The sequence below is a fragment of the Squalius cephalus genome (genome assembly GCF_949319135.1).
Source record: "Squalius cephalus genome assembly, chromosome: 22".
Taxonomy (NCBI): Eukaryota; Metazoa; Chordata; class Actinopteri; order Cypriniformes; family Leuciscidae; genus Squalius; species Squalius cephalus.
In genome coordinates this window covers 4,968,791-4,985,550 of record NC_137143.1, presented here as the reverse complement: position 1 = coordinate 4,985,550, position 16,760 = coordinate 4,968,791, and the positions used below count along the sequence as shown (strand labels likewise).

The 16,760-nt window shown below is 37.9% G+C and overlaps 1 protein-coding gene across 5 annotated transcripts in view; it reads right to left on the bottom strand.

Moving 5' to 3' along the window:
- Positions 1–2,790: 2,790 nt before the first annotated feature.
- Positions 2,791–16,760, bottom strand: part of ankrd52b (ankyrin repeat domain 52b) — a 35,577-nt gene continuing 21,607 nt past the window's right edge. For 4 of the 5 annotated variants that reach the window (XM_079856770.1, XM_079856767.1, XM_079856769.1 and 1 more), the window contains exons 20-28: positions 12,257–12,374; positions 8,697–8,916; positions 8,086–8,173; positions 7,908–7,991; positions 6,948–7,093; positions 6,739–6,821; positions 6,203–6,285; positions 6,032–6,123; positions 2,791–3,804 (exon numbers count right to left, since the gene is read on the bottom strand). In XM_079856770.1, coding sequence (XP_079712896.1) covers positions 3,620–3,804; positions 6,032–6,123; positions 6,203–6,285; positions 6,739–6,821; positions 6,948–7,093; positions 7,908–7,991; positions 8,086–8,173; positions 8,697–8,916; positions 12,257–12,374 — 1,099 coding nt within the window. In that variant the 3' untranslated portion in view covers positions 2,791–3,619. Of the gene's footprint in view, positions 3,805–6,031; positions 6,124–6,202; positions 6,286–6,733; positions 6,822–6,947; positions 7,094–7,907; positions 7,992–8,085; positions 8,174–8,696; positions 8,917–12,256; positions 12,375–16,760 lie in introns of all 5 variants that reach the window. The other variant, XM_079856771.1, reaches the window with a different exon arrangement.

Here is a 16,760-nt window from a genome sequence, read left to right as displayed (position 1 = left end):
ATAGAGAGCCTATTTTGAGCCCATTTCATTAAAGTAATGTGAAAGTAATGTGAGAGGCAATGCCTCTATAGTGGCTAATGTGATAATGATAATCCATCATATTCACAATCGCTCAGCAAATCAGCCTGAATGGGTCAAAGTGGAGAAATGGATGGACTAATGGTGCATTTATTTGGCTAATTATTTATTTATTTAATAAATAGTACCGGCCAAAAGTGATGTCCGGAGGGGATATTTGTTTTTTATGACCCTACTAATTAAACTTATTAATTTTTATTTTTTAAATATTTTAAATGAAAAGTTTCTCGCAAAAGATTTGCAAGCAAACACTGTTTTTCCTCGCATCTTCATCTTCATTTTTTCATCACCATGTCCCCTTTGGGGCTCCTTATGTCACTGTATTATTGTACATGAAATATTTTTGTGACAGTTTTATTACAAACATACAAAAAATTGTTCTGGTTTACTCATTAATGCTCTCAATTTTAAGACAGTGTAATAGGCACGTTCACATTCACCTTTGCTCTGCGAAATCTTGTGGCTAAAATCACTGGGAATCTGCTCAGTAAGGAATTTCACCAATGTCTTTGACCTGGAAACTTTTACATTTATAAAAATGTTATTAAAAAAAATCATCATAATTTCTGCCACATGCCCCTGGTTTGAACCTCAAACCGTATGATGACTAGATAAGAACTTCAACCTCTATGCAATATAAGAAACAAGGTCAATATAGTCAAAAGTGCGTCATTGACCATGTTTTTATTCATAATACAGCACAGAATTGAGAGCCTTTTTGCTTATATGAAATGGTTACATCAGCTGGGCTGCTCAGTGATATAGTGAACATGTGTTTTGCATCAATACCTATTAATATATTGTGATTTTTTTTTCATGGCTACAACGCAGTTTTGACCAATCCAGTAACCAGGGGCCTGTATCAATAAGGAGGTTCAACCAACTCTGAGTTAAAACTTGAACTCTGAGTTGATTTACCCTGAGATGGAAAACTCTGAGTTTTCGGTTTCAGAACAGCTGAATTGAGTTAGTTTAATCACTCGGAGTTAAGCACGTGCACCATGACTATGAAAAGCCATGATCAATGGAGCTCCGAAACTACGATTCGAAAAAACGAAGAAACTCGACAAAATACAGTCAATACACAAGTATAATTCTTAATCACTGTTATATTATGAGGTGAAAACTGACAGAAAGGTAAGTTATTGAACTAATACTCATTTTCATGGTATCCCACAGGCAAAAAAATAATAATAATTGACAGCAACTAAAAATGAACAATAAATTCATAATTCAATCAATTAAATCTTGAAGCATAAAAGGCTCATGGCTGTAGGCTACATGACTTTACAAACATTTGACATATTAAATAAATATAATTCAGTTTCCACATAGTATAATGCTCTTTTCACATAATTAAATGTTCTCTAATCCAACCTGTTACAATTTTTTTTTTAATTAGGCTAATGAAATTAACATTTGACTTCTACTGGGCCAACAGCAAGAAGAGGAGGACCTGCACTACCACTGATAGATGAAGAGGAGATACACAATACTGGAAGAATATTAAAATCCAACAGGAAAAAGAATAACTGTTGCTTTTGTATTTGTAGGAAATAAAGATGACCAAATAAATTGTGAATAATTAGTGTTTATTTAACAGCTGTGGTGGTTACAGCACTATCCTTCCATCTGGCATCCTTCTATACAGTAATCTGTTTTATTTTCGGAAGGTGTGATGATGGGATTATGTGTGTCATCGACACATCCAACCACAATGGAAACCCTAAAGGAAATTCTAATTATGAGGTTACTTTCAGCAAGATGTTATCAAATGAATGTCATTCATCAGATTAGCCTCATTTAAACCTTTTTAAAACTTCTCTTTGATGGATCTCATGGGTTTGTGTCCAGGAAACAACACAAAAACTCTCAGGAAGAGCGTGAGAACGAGGCACACTTTCCTTCCCGCTCTGATACAGCAGCCTTATTAATGTGCCCTCTCCGATGTTATATAGAAAAATGTGCAATGAATGAATGTACTGCACTGCAAAAAATACTTTTCATACTTAGCATTTTTGTCTTCTTGTTTCCAGTCAAAATGTCTAAAGATTCTTAAGTCAAGATGCATTTACTAAAAGAAAAACTCTGTTAACCTAACCTGGTCGGGAGCAGGTTTTCTTATGTAAACCCAGAGTAAGTTACCATGGTAAATGACTGAGTATAAGTTACCTCTCTTTCAGAAACGGGCTTGACTTATTCTGCTTTCTTGGGTTTGACATACCTCCCATTTTGAAATGGAAAACCCAGAGTTTCCCTCATTTCAGGGTTAACATACTCAGAGTTTTCACTTAACCTCCTTTCTGATACAGGCCCCAGGACTGGAACGATCTGTTCTGTAAGACCCCTACGGTTATTGGTTACATAATGCAAATCCCATCATGATTAACATACAACTGTTAATTGCTTAATTGTAATGCATTTCCAGTTTATATTTAGTATTAAAATGAGTTTATTTACTTTTTAATTTACTTTTGTTCAGTTGTTTGTGACAAATCTACTGAACTTCACTAAGATGAGCTGTTAAATTAAAAGCGGCAAATCAGATCATTCCTACTGTCATAAAATAGCAGAGTAGATAAGAAAAAGTTGAGGAAAAAAGATATGCTGACATTTAAAAAAAAAAAAAAAAAAAGTAATTTCTTATGACATGCAAACAATAAAATACTGCAAATAATTATTTTTCGATCAGAATTCAGATCAGACACTTCTGTATATCAGAATACTTTATTTTTTCTTTAGTTTTAATTTAAAACATATTGTGCTAATCTACTGTAGTTAACAGTATCAAATGATACAGTCAACTAAAGCTGTTTACTAACAATAAATGATTGAAATAAATAAACAAATAAAAGCACAGTGCAACCTTGACAAAATAATTGTTGTGTTACAGCTAAAACATGAGTGGCAATAGTGATACTATGTGTGTAATTTAAGTTTGTAATGTTTAGGTAATTGAAGTGCTAAAGGTGTTATGAATTACAGTATTTATGCCTGTAAAATAGGATGACAACAAGTATACATAATCTGTGAGTGAGAGACTTTTATTTTGACGTGATGGTGTTTTGTGGGTTATGTCAGGAGTAGGTAGGGTGGCTAACTATTGTTATTTCTAATTCATTTTTCACACGTTGCCTCTTCAGAAATGCATAAAAAGTGTCCAAAGAAAGCTGGGAAATCTTAGTAATAGGCTAAGATAAAAGTGACGGCACTGTAAAAAATTTCATGCAACCACAAATGAATACATTTATGCCCTTGTATACTATATGATGCTAAAACAGTAGCAGATACTGTACTCTAATAATAGAAGTGACTTTCTATGGCTGGTTATTAAGGAGGAATTCAGCAATTAATGGAATGGTGGCATTTGTTAAAGATTTATTGCACTACAAATGAATATGTTAGTGTATATACTGCATGATGCTAGAACAGTAGCGTTGTATAGTGTTGTATAATAGACAGTACATTCCAATACCTTCTGTCTGGATAGGAAGGAGCCGTGCAGTTTGTTAAAGGTATATAGTTTGGTGTTCACTCAGTCCTACGGCTCCTCTGTAATCAGTTGTATGTTGGACAAGGGCTGATGGGATACAGCAGTGCCACAGTGCTTCATCAGACTGACGCCACAGCTGGTGCCAGCAGAAAAAGGCTTCATGGTGGAAATGATGAGAGCCAAGCAGTCCGCCACATCTTTATTTGGAGCGCATGCCAACGCTGGAGTATGACCTAAAAACAGGGCACAATTAATGTGTGCAAATACTTCTGAAAACATTTCAAACAAGGATCGTGTAAGGATAAGTTATCCTAGCATGTCAATTATTGACAAAAATTATTTTATGTAAGAATCATAAAGTGTTTTTTGCTAACGTTATAAAACATATTTCAAAATGGCCATTATTTTACTTTTGCCATCAACTGTTTGGTAACCCATATTCTTCAGAATATCTTCTTTAGTGTTTACTTTTAAAGGAACATTCCTATTTTATTATTTTGAAAACATTATGGGACTGTTACTTTTGAATGTTCTCTGAACGTTCCGAAACAAGTAGTAACATTTATCAATTTTGGACAAAGCCCAACTAAAGCATTTCATAAAAAGCATTCCATGAATGAGGTAGAGATGTTTTGGTCACACTTTAGTTTATGGTAAACTCATTAAACTACTAATTACTGCTTATTGACAGTTAGTAAGGTAGTTGTCAAGTTTAGGTATTGGGTGGATTAAGGGATGTAGAATATGGTCATGCAGAATAAAGCATTAATATGTGCTTTATAAGTACTAAAAAAGGGCAATATCCTAATAATATGCATGCTAATTAGCAACTAGTTAATAGTGAGAATTGACCTATGGCTAAGCCACGCCCCCTCCACTCACTCGGACAAACAGTTAACATTCGGTGACAGGCGCTATGGCAGCTGTCACATAGGAGACATTTCACAGGAGGCAATTGATGATTTTTGGAGACAGAAAGATTATATATCATCTCGAAGTCACCAAAAGGGCCTTAACTATGCATTGAAGGGTTATATATTAATAATTTTATTGTTGAGAAGGTCGATGAAAAGCTTCAGCTCCAGGCAAAAATGTACAGGTCACAGTGTAAACGTGATAAACCGCATCTCATTGCCATCACCATCTCAGACAACAAGATAGAGGATCAGCATTGTTCATGCACTGCAGGGTAAGAAGTGTGATTTACTTTCAATTTATTAATCTAACTTGATGTGACTTGTAAAATATGCTATGATAATTGCTACTAGCTTATTTTTTATCTAAACCTAGCTTAAAGCTCCGTATTAGCTATTAGCATAGCTAGATTTTTCTTCTGCTAAAGCAGCGTTTTGTAATATACTAGGCTAACTTTTTAGGCTTTTCTACCGCATAACTTAATCCAGAGCAGACACTTATCTCGGTTGAGATGTGGCTTGGGAAAGGGTAAAAAATACACACCGTCGCCCAGCCTCTCGGGATACCTAGTGTCGGAGTTGCATGTACCCCATGCACACCGTTTGACCATTTTAAACTTAAAATGACAAGAAAAAACATATAAAAACGATTGAAAACTGACTAACTGCAATGCATTTCAATGGACGTGGAAGCAGAGAATGTCCGAGTGTATTGGGTTAGCTATGCGCACTGTGATTGGCTCATCGTGTTTGGGGGCGTGGCTTAGCCATAGGTCAATTGGACCCTAAATTAAAGTGTTACCAATGTTTTTGTGCAAAGGCTTTTAAAACATTATTAAAGACCTGATCACTTTGAATGAACATTCTATTATTGTTAGAGAAGGAACATTTGTTCACATCTTTGCAAGAAGAATGTTCCCTTTTAGCTGGAAATGTACAATACAGCTTTTTTCACAATATATTGGCTTTTGTTATTGGAAACCAGTTTTAAAAACAGCTATGTTATGGCTGAAATTTTTTAATTAAGCTAGTATGGTTGCTACTTTGAATTAGTTTCTCCACAACACATACTGAATATAAAGAAGACAAAAAAAATGCAAATTTTTCTAGTGAAAAATGAGTTATGTCCTAACCAAACAACGTGATGAGTTTAAGCATCAAGAAAACTTTTCTGTCAAAAAAAAAAAAAATCAGCTGTGTTGAAAAAATCAGCAGTGTTGAGCAGGATTTGGGGATTTAAATGAGATTCCACTGTTGGACGGGCAACCCGACTTCAAATGGAAATACAAACCAAGTTTGACAGAGCGACAGAATGACAAGTCGTTCGTCATGATCGAGACAAAAACTAAGATTAACATGCAAGAAAATTTAGTACTTGTCACTATATAACGGCACACCATGTAAAGAAATGGTGAACCAGAAAAGATAATTAAACTAGTGATTTGTGAGCAACTAGTCTCTTCAAACACAAAATCTATCGGTCAATACTAATGACTATTGGTGAAGTTAACTCTGTTGGCTCTAGCTTAGCAATGGAGAAACTCACCATCTTCATCTAGGGCCAGAAGCGCTGCACCTCGAGTAAGCAGGACCTCAACCACGGTGGCAAGACCATTTCTCGCTGCAATATGCAGAGGCCTAGTGGTGTGTAAACTTCAGATGTGAAAATAACCAAACAATCAACACACACATACACTCATAATATGGGAATGCTCACGTTTGAAGTGCACTATTTGTGGCATTGATGAGCGAGGGGTCGTCAATCTCAGCCAGAATGAGAAGAGCACACATTTCATGACCCTGTTGAGTTAAACACGTGATGATCACTGGCTATGTTTACATGCACAACTTTTGTTTTGCAATGTGATTGATGAATCTGAATGTAGTGTTTACATGAACGCTAAACATGTGATCGGGTTAATGTGCGCGTTTATATGTCACAATCTTCAAATCTGAATAATTTTTTGACGTGCGCACACTGCGACATCATTGCACATGCGCAGTCCTTTCAGTTTCAGTTTTCAATCCGATCAAGTGTTTACATGTTCTCTCGATCGGATTAGAAAAGGAATAAACCACCCCTTTCAATCTGATCGCAATTTCATTTGGATCGAGCTCAATCCGATCGATTAAGGCGTTTACATGAAGGCTTTTCAGTCCGATTGAGTCATCAATCCGATTACTAACGGATTATTTGGTTGCATGTAAACGTGTGGTGTAATATAGGACACTATGAGAGCGAGGGTACATTACTCTTCTACAAGCCAGGTGAAGTGCCGAGTTCCTGTTGATGTCCAGCAGTGAGAGGTTCGCTCTGGACTGATGAAGCAAGATGTCTAGAACCAAATAAGTTGAGCATATCAATAAGACTACTAAAGAAAACATCTTTTAAAAATCAATGGAACACACAACCACTCTACACACGTTAATAGAAAGCACTAGACAATAAAAACAATACAAACCGACAGCAGACGTGTGCCCATTTTCAGCAGCAACCATTAATGCAGAGCGTCCGGTGTTATCGACTGAGTTTACATCTGAACCGCAGGTCAACGCCAGATGCAGTGCTGCCATATTTCCTGCATGTGCAGATGCATGTAGTGGAGTCCTGTAGACAAAACACACTGAGAATATTAAAGTGCCCCTATTATAAAAAAATAAAATAAAAAAAACTCTCATGATATCCATTGCAGCATCAGCTCTTTTCTCTCAGTGTCTGAAACGGTTCGATCAAGGATTCAGTCTCTCTAAACCCCGCCTTTCTGAGAGCTGCTCTGCTCTGATTGGTCAGATGACCCAGGCTGTTGTGATTGGTTGACCGTGTCAGAAACTAAACGCTCATTATCATATCTGAATTTCAGCTCTGGATCTTCCTCAGCTCTTGATACTCAGTGATATGAACAGTAACGATGGCGTGGGTTTTACCGTATCAATCTCATCAAAGTGGATTTGCTCTGTCAGCAGAAAACAGCGTCTTCTCCACATGAACAACACGAACCAAACTCTTCCCGTCTCAGATAAACTACAGTGTTTGAGGGTCAAAGTAGACGTTGTTCACGGCAGCCAATGAAGAACATAGACTGGCATTATGCAAATCTGTTACAAACCTACGCAGATTCAGCAGGAAGTGAGACTGGAAATACTGACGACTCGTTTCAGTTCAGATTCACTTCTTTCTTTCGGGAGACAAAAACTTTATTTGTTCTGTGCAGAACTTTGCAGACCGTACAGTCACAAACAGCTATATTACACACTACATGAAAGGTCATATCCAAAAAAATTAAAACAGTGGCTTTTTGACATTAGCTTTTAAAAAGAGACCCTCTTGTTCATCCGAAGTGGTTGGTAAACCATTCAAGTTTCTCTGTTTCGCTCTCTAACTAAATTAACTAAACTTAAAAGTGGGGAACAGACACACACACCTTCCTTTGGCATCTCTGAGGTTCATGATCTTTGTTCCTATAGTTTCAACAAGCAGTTGAGCGGCACCATCGTGACCAGTGATTCTGTGGAGGAAGAAAAAGGAAAGGTTCTCGTCATGAAAAATGTGTGTTTTGTACAGAAACATTTTAAAGATGGAGACAGGAGAGGTTCACTCACAGTGCACAGTGCAGTGGTGTAAAGGCATTTCCTTCCTGGAAGCTTGATGGTCTATATTCAAGTAAAACTTCAAGACAATCATTGTGCCCTGTGTGTAAAAAAAACAAACTTTTACATAACTTGTAAATACAGTATGTTTCTTTAAACTCACTGTGAAATCGAATTAGACAATTCTTGTTTTTTTATGTAATATTGCAGTAATTATTATTATTAATGATTTATCCGTGCACATAATTATTGTTATTTTTAAATTCATGTGCCTTCATAATCTTTGATTAAAATAACTTCCCCTCCCTCTTGCAGCATCTCTTCTCTGATGATGAGGGCGGGGCAACCTGTCACTCACATGAGATCCACCAATAGCAAACCACAACCATCCAATCAATTCCTCACAGACAAAATCAAGCCCCGCCCTACATTTGTTCTTGTTACAGAAGCGTTTCACTTGCGTATACGTCACAATAGGAAAGAAAAGACAATAGCACATTCCGTTTTATGCCAATTTTAATTTTAGGTAGAAAATGAAAGATTTGTCATTCATTGATATAAATCTCAACTGAAGTTTCTCCATTTCTCTAGCATTTATTAAATGTTATAGAATGGGATTTTACCATAGTAAGCAGCGCAATGAGTGGGTGTGTAGGCACTGTAGTCTAGCAGAGAGTCAAGGGGGTCTGAAAGTGACGCTGCGTCCAGTAAGGGCCGCAATAGTCCTGCATGACCACAAGAGGAAGCCAAATGCAAAGGGCTTCTGCCATGAACGTCCCGGCACAGAGCGAAGGCTCCATGCACCAGCAATGCTGACACACACTCTTCATTCCCAACTACTGCCTGAAACACACAGAGCACACTGAAATTCAGTTTGCTTTACTCACATTGCATAATCATCATGTTTCATCAATCATGTTTCATTTTGTTCTACACTACAAAAAAATGTTCAAAACTAAAAAAAGTTCAAAATAAAATAAAGACAATTGGAGTATGTTTTACAAGAAAACAGCATTTAATTGTTAAATAATTGTAACATTTCTGAGTGAAATTCGTTTCTACCATTATTTTTTTTTAGTGTAGCACTAAAAGAAACTCCAAATTGTGCCCATAATGAATGCAAAAGTTATCTGAGCTGCCATCTAAATTGAGCATTTCACTCATTATGAACATTTGGTCAACAAAATGCTGATGCAATTTGATGACAAAAAAATTACATTTACACACACACACACACATACACTTAGAGAAGATAAAATATGTCCCAAGACATGAATTGGTTTTTTTTTTTCACCCCTAAGTGTGGACCAAAATGTAACACAACACTCAGTGACAGCTGTCTGCTCAGTAACCACGCACATGCATTATGGGTTAGAGTGCCATCCAATCAATTCCTCATGGACAAAATCAAGTCCCACCCAACAAAATCCTGTCCAAAAAGCAAAAAGTTAAAATAACTGCTTCTGCTGTGAATTCAAGCAACAAGGCAAAACATTTTAGAGGAACAAAGTGATTGTGATTTTTTTTTAACTCCTATATTTATGAATTTCAAAAGTTGCTCTGTGTGGAAAGAGAAATGTGAGAAACAAGATTCCAAGTGAAATAATTTGACTGATAATCAGATATTGTGGATTGAAGCATGTGTGTAAATTGCAGAAGCACAGTGCCTGTTCTCCTTCACATTGTTGTGAGAGCAGAATAAAACCTCATTTCATTCACAGCTGAATCTGTATGACGAAAAGGCACTGCAAATATGTCTTCATTAAATCATCCCAGAACACCTGTGAATGGGCTTTAAGTGATCTGTTCGCAGTTCACAGTCACTTACTGTGTGAATCTCAAGTGAGATTCGATCGTAAATCCAATCACAGAAAACACAGGTGTAAAGGGAGCCTTTGCACAGCCAATGACTCCTATAATTAGGCCACATGTGTTGAGCCGTCCTCACTATAGAGCTTAGATCTGCTGGCATCTTCACCACATTTAAGCCCAAGTGTCTTGCTAAGCTAATTTCGGAGATGATTTCAACCCGTAATGTATGTTTGCCAAATGTGAAACAGAAGGTCTGAAATGGAAAGGGTATCTCGAGACTCGTAGGATTAGTTAGTTGCAATGATTGGTTTGCAGGGCTGTGTAAAGACCAAGAAATATGATTCCCTTTTGCAGAATCAGGTGCTCTGCCAACACTCCTTAAAAGGACCTATTATCCTTTTGTACAATGTAATGTTGCTCCAAAGTCCCTCCAGCGGGAGTTATTCTCTATATCAGTGTCACTGTTTCTGAACTTCATTGTAGTCTTGAGTTTTCTCCCGGGAACAAACACGTCACAATATACATTCCTCATTTAAATAATGAATATGCAGAATAAAGGGGCATATTTTCCAAACACACTCGAAGCGCTTGACCAATCACAACACACTGCTCCAGCCGACCAATCAGAGCACAGTGTGCTTTTCAGAAGGAGGGGCTTCATAGAGATACGAACTAAACAGGGGTGCGTTTCCCAAAAGAATCGTTTGCCAACTATGGTCGCAAGTACTGTCGTTATCAGCATACTGTAGTTCAACGAGTCAGTGTTTCCTGAAACCATAGTTCTAACGGACAATTTAATTGACGTCTTTTAGTTTGTCAAGAGATTTAAAGCGTCGTTTTTAAAGAGTGCGCATGTGTGAACGTGCTCTAGTGCGTAAGAACAAGCCTATAATTGAATCTGGAAATAAAGCAAAATAACTAAAACAAGCAAGAACATTTTAAATTATTCCTCAGATGTCCATAATTTATAGCATAAATCTAGCATTAATTCGATCTCAAACAGATTCATTAAACGAAGTTATTACTCCACCATATGTGTGACATCATTAACCAGCGTGGTTGAACGACAAATTTGCGACAATACGGTTTCAGGAAACAGTCGTGACTAGCTAGTTGATTTCTTCAACGATGTACTGTGATAGTTAATCAGCGAGTTACGTCGTTAAACGGGAAAGGCACGCCAGAGAGTTAGTGACACACTGGGAAGAGAGCAGAGGCAGACAGAGTACACAGCTTCATTACTTGAGTAAAAGTACAGATACCCCTTGCTAAATTTTACTCAAGTACAAGTAAAAGTACTACAGTCAGATGTCTACTTAAGTAAAAGTACTAAAGTACTTGTTTTTAAAAGTACTTGAGTATCAAGAGTACAAGAGTACATTTTCTAAATATTGCATTACTACTGCCACAGTGCTTACATTGGTAAACACAGCAAACACTTGAAGCGAAAACTATCATTAACTTGTTCAGAAAATTGAAATTGTCTGGTGAGGTGGGGCCACGGCTTGGCACGTTCCCGGGATGCGGGTTTTTTTTTCAGGATGGTAGGGGAAGACTCATGAATATTCATTAGGGAAGTCATCCCTGATTGGTCTGATGACCTACCCCTAACCCCACCCCTAAACCTACCCGTCACTGGGGGGTCTTATGACCTCCATAACCCCGCCCCTAAACCTACCCGTCACTGGGGTTAAGACCAATCAGGGATGACTTCCCTAATGAATATTCATGAGTCTTCCCCTACCATCCTGGGAAAAAAAATATTGCTCCCGGGATGGACCTGCTGCTTCTTCATCCATTGTTTCGTCAATGGTTTCGTTTCTTATCTAAATCTGACCATGGAGTTGACTTTGGTGGAAAGCTGAAGGTGATTGCTGATAGGCTGTCCCAATCAGTGGTGCCTGCACAATCCAATCACATTTGAGAGGGTTTCCGAGATGTTTCTTTTTTCCTTTTTTTAAATTTTTTTTTTAGAAGAAGTAATGGGTACTCACAGTTATGGATAGAAATGTAATGGAGTAAAGAGTACAATATTTGCCTCTCAAATGTACTTAAGTACAATTTTGAAGGATCTGTACTTTACTCGAGTATCATTTTTGGGGAGTACTCATGACTTTACTCAAGTACTGTACTCAAGTAAATGTACTCAGTTACTGTCCGGCTCTGGAAGAGAGGAGCTGCCTGCAACAATGTCAAATTTGTGAATTTTTTATTTATTTTTTTACATTCAAGCATGAAAACTTGTTCTAGAAGAGCCCAAATACAACATCAAGACTATGATATTGCCAAATTCCAGCCCAATAATGTGTAAATATTCAGATACACAAACCAAACACATGCATGCATACATACACACAGTGCATAAACTTACTGCGCGATGTAAAGCAGTGCGGCTTCTTCTGTCTCCAGTGTCTGGTTTACTTCCTCTCTCAAGCAGCATGTGGACACAGTCAACGTGACCGCCCAGTGTAGCCAACATCAGTGGAGTCCTACAGATACCACCAAACTATGCTTACAACAGCAATACTTTAAACAATGCAAAAAAGGAAACAGAGAGAGAAAGAGAAAGATGGGGGAAAACAATATAACACATTAATGCTTCTAAAGTCCCACCACATTCTGATCAGGCATATTAGCGAACTTTGTCATCATAGAGAAGAATGAGCTTGAATGTGCAATGCAGTATTTACAGCACTGTAATTGTAATGTGGGTCACTTCATTTGGGTACTTAACAGTATGACACAATTTACTTATTTTGTACATACATACTGGTGCACTGTAATTACATGTAACCCTATATGTTATGCATTTTATTACATGAAATAGCTTTAAACAAATCAAAAAAGTTTTTTTGTGGAGGGGGGGGGGGGGGTACTTAGGGGTACTTCTTTTCATTTTAAATGCATGTTTCTTTTAGAAATTGATAGATTTTTAAACTTGTAACTCATGCAAACCTAAAATAAATAGATCCCTATCATTTGCCTAACTCGTCCTTACTCTCATCACATAACTCTGCACTCTTCCTATTGCCCTTTCTGTAAAATATTGCTGTATTTATTTTCTGAAAAGAAGAAATCATTTTGTTATTTATACATAAATACAACTATACTACAATAAACACTAAACAAATAAATAACTGAAATCATATTGTTGATGCTACTATCTATAAAAATTCCCAATGGGGAAATACATTACTGCAATTCCACAGTGGTACAGCATTGCCATATGGAAACATGGATATTTCCTTAATTTACAGTAAAACTATGTTGGACAAAGTTGATTTGTGAATAAAAATATCTACTTATTTATTTTATATTTACTTCTCAAAGATGCTGCAAAAATCCCCCATAAGAAGAGATGTTTAGAAATGAGGTTAATAGAGACATTTCTGGAGCACTTCAACAGGTGTCTTCTGTGAGAGAGTGACAGTGGGAAAGAGAGTTTTGGAGGGACATTCAAATGTCATGTGACTTAAAAACAGCACATCATTGGCTACCTTAAGGCCTGCCCTTTTAATTCCATAGTGCAAAATATTGTATTTTTTAAGGTAATGAGTAGAAATGAATTGTTGCCATATGGCAACTCCGTACCATAAAGGGTTAAAGTACTTGCATTTAAAGGCACAATATGTAATTTTTTTGCTTTAAAAATAGCAAAAATCACTATATCTATGTTATATATTTTTTTAAGTTGTGTACTTACATTATCCCGACTGTTTCCAACAACTTTCAAACCAGGAGAAATTTGTAATTTAATTCGAAGACACGTCCCGTTTCTTTATTTCCGTTTTGTCGCCGTCAATGGCGTCATATCCGCGTTGTCCCTGGTTTCCGCTCGTGCTGCCATAGCAACCAGAGCCCTCTGATAGTAACCAAAGCGACTGACGCGGACAACTTTGTAGTTCGCAATGTCTATCTGCACGCTGTTGTTGTTTCGTTCAAACATTATGGACCATGGCAAGCAGACTTTGGATAAAAAAGGAGAACTAAAACGAGAATCAATATCAGCGCGGTGTTTTCGAGATGCCGAGAGAGCTCCCATAGACAGTATATAAACGAGAGCTCCACGTCCGAGACTTCGACCGCTCCTACATGTACTTTATTAAACAGGTGAGCACATTTACATAAAACTAATCAATGTTATATAGTTCAACAATGATAAAATGTCAGAATATGATCTGTATGTTATTCTAATGTTGATCTAGCTTACTGCTAGTCTCATACAGACAAACTAACACATAAAATTAAACACATTCAAATGCAGTTTAGTGTGATAGTGTAATGTTAGACCAAGTGAAACAGCGCTGCGTTACCTCACAAGTTTAATTTGTCTAATAAACTGACCTGTGAGTTGTAATTCTGCACTTGCGTGTAGTTCGGTAGAATGAAATGTCCTTATTCCTTTTATATCCGCGGGACTCGCGTCGCGTGTGGAGCTGATAGCTGTCTCTTAGCAATCCCGAACTGCTTCATATCACAGTCATGATAAAAACATCTATGTATTCAGTCATCCATAAACATTATTAGATCGGTCGGCTTGACGTTGACGACAAGATCCATAATTCTTAGCAAATGTTGCGTCATCAATCTACGCTTTGTTATTGTAAATAGGTTAGCGACCCCTAGTGGCGAAAAATCCCATACTGTCCGTTTAATTAACATTTGTAGTTTCACTGTTAAAGGGTTAGTTCACCGAAAAATGAAAATTCTGTAAGTAATTACTCACCCTCATGTTGTTCCAACCCCGTAAGTCTTTCGTTCATCTTCGGAACACAAATTAAGATATTTTTGATGAAATCTTAGAGCTGTCTCACTTCTCCATAGGCTTCTAAGGGATCGAAATTCACATATAGTGTAACAGCGCAAATTAATAGTTGAATAAAGTCGTTATTTTTGTTGTTTTTTTGCGCACAAAAAGTATTATAGTCGCTTGATAAACTTGTGGTTGAGCCACTGTAGTCACTTGGACTATTTTAACAATGTCTTTAATAACTTAATAGCAAGTTTTGATGCTTAGAAGCCTATGGAGGAGTGAGAGACAGCTCTCAGATTTAATCAAAAATATCTTAATTTGTGTTCCGAAGATGAACGAAAGTCTTACGGGGTTGGAACAACCTGAGGGTGAGTAATTACTGACAGAATTTTCATTTTTAGGTGAACTAACCCTTTAACTGTACCAGTAACTGTAACCCAACCCTTACCCCAAAGCCTAACTCTAACCCATTCATATTGAGAGGAACACGCCAGAGTTTGACACTGTGGGTGACAAGTTCCCCAAGACAGACCAGCAAAAGCCTTTCAAGCGCATCACCAGAAAGACTGAGTCTATGAAAATAACTCTGAACTGTGGTCTTGAAGAGGAAGAGGAGCAATGGCTGAGGAAGATGAATCAACCCACTAACACTCTGAGCAGTTTCAGCAGAAATATGTGGCAAATGAACTGCTGAGGTAAAAATGTTGACCTTCTGGTGGTGCCACAGTCCAAGTTGGATGTTGTGGTATTTCTCAGGCTTCGCATGGAAACACAGCGTGAATTTAGTGACTGCTGTGCTTTTTGTTTTCCACGAAACATGGCTGCATTAAATGGGGTATAGTGAGAAAGAGGCCACTGATATACAGAACTATTTAGGCAATTTTCTACTGAACCTGTGACAGACTCTCTGCTGAATTCTAAAACATGTACACTCACCTAAAGGATTATTAGGAACACCTGTTCAATTTCTCATTAATGCAATTATCTAATCAACCAATCACATGGCAGTTGCTTCAATGCATTTAGGGGTGTGGTCCTGGTCAAGACAATCTCCTGAACTCCAAACTGAATGTCAGAATGGGAAAGAAAGGTGATTTAAGCAATTTTGAGCGTGGCATGGTTGTTGGTGTCAGACGGGCCGGTCTGAGTATTTCACAATCTGCTCAATTACTGGGATTTTCACGCACAACCATTTCTAGGGTTTACAAATGGTGTGAAAAGGGAAAAACATCCAGTATGCGGCAGTCCTGTGGGCGAAAATGCCTTGTTGATGCTAGAGGTCAGAGGAGAATGGGCCGACTGATTCAAGCTGATAGAAGAGCAACTTTGACTGAAATAACCACTCGTTACAACCGAGGTATGCAGCAAAGCATTTGTGAAGCCACAACATGCACAACCTTGAGGCGGATGGGCTACAACAGCAGAAGACCCCACCGGGTACCACTCATCTCCACTACAAATAGGAAAAAGAGGCTACAATTTGCACGAGCTCACCAAAATTGGACAGTTGAAGACTGGAAAAATGTTGCCTGGTCTGATGAGTCTCGATTTCTGTTGAGACATTCAGACGGTAGAGTCAGAATTTGGCGTAAACAGAATGAGAACATGGATCCATCATGCCTTGTTACCACTGTGCAGGCTGGTGGTGGTGGTGTAATGGTGTGGGGAATGTTTTCTTGGCACACTTTAGGCCCCTTAGTGCCAATTGGGCATCGTTTAAATGCCACGGCCTACCTGAGCATTGTTTCTGACCATGTCCATCCCTTTATGACCACCATGTGCCCATCCTCTGATGGCTACTTCCAGCAGGATAATGCACCATGTCACAAAGCTCGAATCATTTCAAATTGGTTTCTTGAACATGACAATGAGTTCACGGTACTAAAATGGCCCCCACAGTCACCAGATCTCAACCCAATAGAGCATCTTTGGGATGTGGTGGAACGGGAGCTTCGTGCCCTGGATGTGCATCCCACAAATCTCCATCAACTGCAAGATGCTATCCTATCAATATGGGCCAACATTTCTAAAGAATGCTTTCAGCACCTTGTTGAATCAATGCCACGTAGAATTAAGGCAGTTCTGAAGGCGAAAGGGGGTCAAACACAGTATTAGTATGGTG